The sequence below is a fragment of the Nicotiana tabacum genome, chromosome 4 (assembly GCF_000715075.1).
Source record: "Nicotiana tabacum cultivar K326 chromosome 4, ASM71507v2, whole genome shotgun sequence".
NCBI classification, from domain to species: Eukaryota; Viridiplantae; Streptophyta; class Magnoliopsida; order Solanales; family Solanaceae; genus Nicotiana; species Nicotiana tabacum.
In genome coordinates this window covers 31330489-31336916 of record NC_134083.1, presented here as the reverse complement: position 1 = coordinate 31336916, position 6428 = coordinate 31330489, and the positions used below count along the sequence as shown (strand labels likewise).

General features: G+C 40.5%; 1 protein-coding gene across 1 annotated transcript; it reads left to right on the top strand.

Annotated features, from left to right (window-relative positions):
- Nucleotides 1–3140: 3140 nt before the first annotated feature.
- Nucleotides 3141–3755, top strand: LOC107801127 (uncharacterized). Its single transcript, XM_016624409.1, has one exon. The coding sequence runs from the start codon at nt 3141–3143 to the stop codon at nt 3753–3755; it is 615 nt and encodes a 204-aa protein (XP_016479895.1).
- Nucleotides 3756–6428: the final 2673 nt, after the last annotated feature.

Sequence of the window (6428 nt, the reverse complement as noted above, 5' to 3'; positions counted from 1 at the left end):
CCGCGCTATAGACCAGGCTTCACGAGGTCTATAGCCAGGTCGACTGTGATATAGACCAGGCTTTGCGAGGTCTATAGCCAGGTCGACCGCGCTATAGACCAGGCTTCGCGAGGTCTATAGCATGTTAATTAAAAATCACGGGTTAAAAGACCCAAACCCGAAATTGGACCGGGGCATTAGCATAAATACTCCCCAAATGAGCTATTCTAGGGTTGGACATGATTTTGGAGATGAAATAGGCTGCCAAGCACTGTGGAGCAAGAATCAAACGAGTTTTTCCTTCCTTTATCTTTTTACTTTGTAGTTTCATGTCTTTAAACATTATGTTGATTGTTTTTGTATTTATGAGTAGCTAAACTCTTTAATCTAAGGTTTGATGGAACCTATTGGAGGATGATTCTCTATTGCGTTTAATATAGATTTGCCTTTGATGTTTCTCTACTTGTTCAACTATATTTTCATTGTTGTTAATTGAAGAGCTCTCATCTAACTGTACCTATTTAGTGTGTATATTTCTCGAGAGAGAGTGCACATTTAGGTAGTTGTTGAACAACACCACTCCTAACGTAGTTGAGAGATCGATACGGAGGTTTAAAGGCGGGATTAGAGATAACGAAGCCTTGGTGCGATCTTCGTGAGCGGTAAATTAGTGCCAGCTAGCGTAGTTCGAGAGAATACGTCTAGTAAATTATATTAGTTACTCGAGAAAGAGCTACGATACTTAAATTACTCACGATCGGTAGAGAATATTTAGGCAAATTTATACGAAATGTAGCGGGGAAGATTCCGACAATAGGGGAAACATAACCTTAGACTTTTCCAAATCTTGTCTACAATATTTGCCTTGTTATTTATAAATTACTGCATTTTTAATTACTTTGATCTTACTTAGTAAACTCTCAAATTGTTTTATAATATTTCTGAAGGTTGATTACTTGAATTCGTGCAAAACTATTAGTTGTAATGACACGTTATTTCCATGTGGGATACGACTTCAGACTTGTAAACTGGATTATATCTGCAACGATCGCTAGATCTCTTAGGAGTCATAGTTGGGCATGATCAAATTTTGACAGCGTTGTCGGGGAAGCAACAGTGTTACTAATTACAGCTATATGAATTGTTAGGATTCTTAGTTTAGTCAATTTTCTCGATTTTTATTTATTACATTGAAATTCTAACGTTTGTGGTCTTGTGTGTTATAGGTGTATGCCTAGAAACTCTTCAAGAACTGGTGAATTGTTTGAAGCATTACCGGATCCTGAGAAAACTTTCACAGTATTAAAGACAATATTGAACCAGACATGGGTGACAAAGACAAACAACATCATCACCCAAGAGAACAAATTGAACCAGACATGGGTGACGCTTTGGATAATCAAAATAATCGAAATAATGTGAATAACCCGAATAATCAGGGTGCGGCACCTCTTGTGCCAAAAGAAGCTTTGTATGATTGGGCGCAACCCACTGCTAAAAATATGGCAACTGCAATTGCAGTCCCTCAGATACAAGAGGAGTCATTTCAAATCACAAACAACATGTTACATCTGCTGCAAAACAAGGGATTGTTCTCCGGGTCTTACATTGAAGATCCACAGCAACATTTGAAAATTTTTCTAACAATTTGTGTCACGCAAAGGCAACCAAATGTGACACCGGAAGCAATAAGACTGTTGTTGTTTCCATTCTCAGTGACAAGAGAAGCCCAAACTTGGCTTAATTCGCTCCCCTTAAATTCCATCACAACTTGGGAGGGATTAGTAAAGCGGTTTTTGAATAAGTTCTACCCACCCAATAAGACTGCCAAGCAGGTTGATGAGATATTGAGCTTCAGGCAAAAACCATGTAAAACATTACAAGAAATTGAGAAAGATTCAAAGGTATGTTGGTTAAGTGTCCACATCATGGCATTCCAGATCAGATGTTGGGACAACGGTTTTACATGGGATTGGCGGATAGCTTGAAGGCCAATATTGATGCTTCAGCAGGTGGAGCATTTTTAAGCAAGTCATTTAGAGAGTGTAAGATCTTGCTAGATAAAATGGCTCAAAACTCAGGATAGATGACAAGAGATTCCACAATCACCTTATAGTCACTCAGTAGCATTGGACCCGAACAATTCCATAGCCGAAAATATGGCCACTCCGATAACGCAAATGAGTATCCTCACCAAGAAGATTTTGAATCAGGCCAGAAGTAGGTACACATAGTTGACATGACTAATGGGGGATTATGTACACCATACATTAACCAACCATACGTGTGTCTGTAGAGTGCTAAAAGTGAAAACCAGAACTATCAAGAGAACATGAACTATGCGGGAAACTATGGAGGACATAGACAAGGTGGTCAGAATTGGGGGCAGTAAAATCAACAGTATAGACCAGCACAACAACAGTACAATAATACCAACAATCCTGGAGCTATGCGACCATAAGGTCAAGTGGTACATTACCAAAGGCAACAAGGTTACAACCAGCAAAATCAGCAACTAACTTATCAACAACCTCAACAATAGCAGATAGTGAGGCAGGATGATGGGTTATCTGAAATTAAAGGAATGTTGCAACAACTCATTGGGGCCAGGGGGAAAATGGAAGAAAAGGTCCACCAAATGCAAGAAAAGGTAGTGTCACACGATTCGGCTATCAAGGGTATTGAGATTCAACTAGGGAAATTATCCATGGCCCTTAACAATCATCCTCAAGGGACGTTACTTGCGGACACACATGTCAATCCAAAAGTGCAGGGCCTGAAGCCGCTTATGGTGGTGAACTTGAGAAATGGTAGAGATCTTGATTTAGAGCAAGAAATTACTCGTGAGAGCGGTCAACTGAAACACTTGTGTCAGTGCCAATTGAGTTAGATGAGTCAACCGGGCTAACAGAAGTAAAAGTGCAACTGGCCCACGAGGAAATAAACAAGGAAAAAGAGGTTATGGAGGAGTCTGAGAAAATGCAAGAGAAAGTTTTAGAAAAAGTACGTGAGCGGGATCTAACTCAAGCCACAGAAAAGAAGTGACCTCCAGCACCCTTCCCGCAGAGCTTGGCCAAATCTCAGAAGGATGAACAGTACAAAAAATTGAGGTAAACATTCCTCTAATTGATGCTTTGAGGGAGATGCCCGGTTATGTAAAAATGATGAAGGACTTGATGTCTCGTAAGTTTGACTTCCAAGACTTGGCAACTGTCACATTGACACAGACTTGTAGTGTTGTTGTGTCAAGACCTATAGTTGAGAAGTTATACGACCCTGGAAGCTTCACAATTCCATGCACCATAGGTATCTATGCATTTGCCAAAGCATTGTGTGATTTGGGAGCAAGTATAAATCTGATGCTATTGTCTATCTATAAAAAGTTAGGCATTGGAAGAGCAAGGCCCACATCCATGTTATTGCAACTAGCTAACCGAATGGTGAAAAGGCCATCAGGTATACTTGACGATGTATTTGTGCAATTTGGAAGATTTGTGTTTCTAATAGATTTTGGCATTCTGTACTGCAAGGTTGATGATGAGATTCCTATAATTTTGGGAAGGCCGTTCTTGGCCACAGGGAGAGACTTAATTGATTGTGAAATGGGGGAGCTAAAGATGAGGCTGAATAATGAAGAAATAACATTTAATGTGCAAACGTCTATGCGCCGACCCAGCGAATTTGCAAATTGCTCTTTGTTAGACATGGTGGATATAATCATGGAGGAAGATGATGAGGCACTTAATGCAAAAGACCATCTACAACCTGCCTTATGAACTTAGAAGAAGTAAATGGTGAGGACTTGGTGGAATGGGTGTTGGCTCTTCAAGTGCAAGGGTACTGGAAAAGAGGGCTCGAATTCGAGCCTTTACGCTCAGAAAAAAGAAAGAACCCTCTAGCCAAGCCATCGAAGCACCACAACAATTGGAGCTGAAACCGCTACCATCTCACCTCAAGTATGCTTTCTTGGGACATAATTCGACTTTACGTGTTATTATCTTATCTGGTTTGTTAGATGTGTAGGTAGAACAATTTTTGCAGGTGTAGAAAGAGTGCAAGAATGCAATTGATTGGACCATTGCAGACATTAAGGGTATTCGCCCGGCCTTCTGCATGCATAAAATACTACTGGAAGATGGGCACAAACCTTCTAGAGAACATCAAAGAAGGTTGAACCCTATCATGAAGGAAGTTGTAAAGAAGGAAGTGATTAAGTGGTTAGATGCGGGAATTATTTTTCCCATCTCAAATAGCAACTGGGTTAGCCCAGCTTAGTGTGTGCCAAAGAAAGGTGGGATGACTTTTGTGCAAAATGAGAACAATGAATTAATCTCAACAAGAATAGTCACGGTATGGCGAATTTGCATGGACAACAAAAGATTGAACAAGGCCACCCGAAAAGATCTTTTCCCCTTGCCGTTCATTGATCAGATACTATATAGATTGGCAGGGAGGTCCCATTTTTTCTTCGTGGATGGATACTCGGGGTACAACCAGATATCTATTGCCTTGGAGGATAGAGAGAAAACTCCATTAACCTGTCCATATGACATTTACGCTTTTCAGAGAATGCCGTTTGGCCTATGCAATGCACCCGCCACATTCCAAAGGTGCATGATGGCCATCTTCATAGATATGGTAGAGGATATAATGGAGGCTTTCATGGATGATTTCTCAATGGTGGGAAATTCTTTTGATGATTGCCTTAGAAATCTGAAAAGAGTATTGTGGAGATGTATGGAGACTAATCTGGTACTGAATTGGAAAAAACGTCATTTTATGGTACATGAAGGTATAGTATTGGGATACCTAGTGTCAAGTAAGGGCATTGAGGTGGACCGTGCCAAGATTGATGTAATAGAGAAGCTGCCACCACCACCTTCCGTCAAGGCAATAAGAAGTTTCCTTGGTCACGCCGGATTTTACAGGTGGTTTATAAAAGATTTTTCCAAGATTGCTAACCCTTTGTGTAAATTGATTGAAACAAATCACCCTTTTGTGTTTTCTGATGACTACAGGGTAGCTTTCGAAGGATTGAAGAAGAGGCTAGTGTCTGCACCTATCATAGTTTCACCTAACTGGGAGTAATCATTTGAGCTGATGTGTGATGCAAGTGACCATGCTGTGGGAGCAGTACTTGGACAGAGAAAAGATAAAATCATGCATCTACTCTACTATGCAAGTAAAACATTGAATGGCACCCAACTTAGTTATACAGTGACAAAAAAATAGATGCTAGCAGTGGTGTTCGCATTTGACAAATTTCGGTCCTACTTGATAGGCTCGAAGGTAATTGTTTATACTGACCATGCTGCTCTCAGGTACCTAATTGATAAAAAGGAAGAAAAGTCACACCTGATTCGATGGGTTCTATTGCTGCAAGAGTTTGACTTGGAAATTCATGACTGAAAAGGAACGGAAAACCAAGTTGCCGATCACTTGTCCAGGCTTGAAGGACCTAAAACGAAGGTTGAGGTGGAAGAGATCATGGAGACTTTCCCAGAAGAACAACTGTTAGCCACGAGACTTGAGGAAGTGCCATGGTATGCCGACATTGCGAACTACCTGGCAAGCAGTATTGTTCCGTATGAATTGTCTTCTATGCAGAAAAAAGTTCTTTCATGATTGTCACATGTATTTCTACGATGAACCATATTTGTTTCAGATTTGTATTGATAACATGATCCGTAGATGTATTCCCGAGATAGACCAAGCTTCTGTTTTGCAGGCATGTCATGCTTTGCCTTATGGAGGTCATTTCTGAGGAGCAAGGACAACTGCTAAAGTTTTGGAATCGGGCTTCTATTGGCGGACGTTGTTAAAGATGCACACTTTTGGGTAAAGAGCTGTGATGAGTGTCAAAGGACGGGAAATATTTTCCGTCGACATGAGATGCCCATGAACCCAATACAAGAAGTGGAAGTATTTGATGTATGAGGAATCAACTTTATGGGACCATTTGTTAGCTCATACAACAACAAGAATATACTAGTAGCAGTGGACTATGTCTCGAAATGGGTAGAAGTTGTAGCACTCCCAAAGAATAATGCAAAGGGATTTATTGGTTTTCTAAGAAAATATATCTTCACCCGATTTGGAACTCCAAGAGCGATCATTAGTGATGGAGGAACTCACTTTTGCAACCGAGCCTTTGCAAAGTTGCTGGAAAAATATGGCGTACGCCATAAGGTTGCCACTCCGTATCACCCACAAACAAGTGGTCAAGTTGAGGTGTCAAACAGAGAAATCAAGAGTATTTTGACCAAAACTGTAAATGCTACTTGGACTGATTGGGCGAAAAAATTGGATGATGCACTATTGGCCTACATCACTGCATTCAAAACTCCGATTGGTATGTCACCGTACAAATTGGTATTCGGAAAGGAGTGTCACTTACTGGTGGACTAGAGCATAGAGCTTTTTGGGCATTTAGGAAATTAAATCTTGAC

What these genes read in the sequence shown, in the direction of transcription:
- LOC107801127 (XM_016624409.1), top strand. Translation starts at nt 3,141, where the DNA reads ATGATGAAGGACTTGATGTCTCGTAAGTTTGACTTCCAAGACTTGGCA.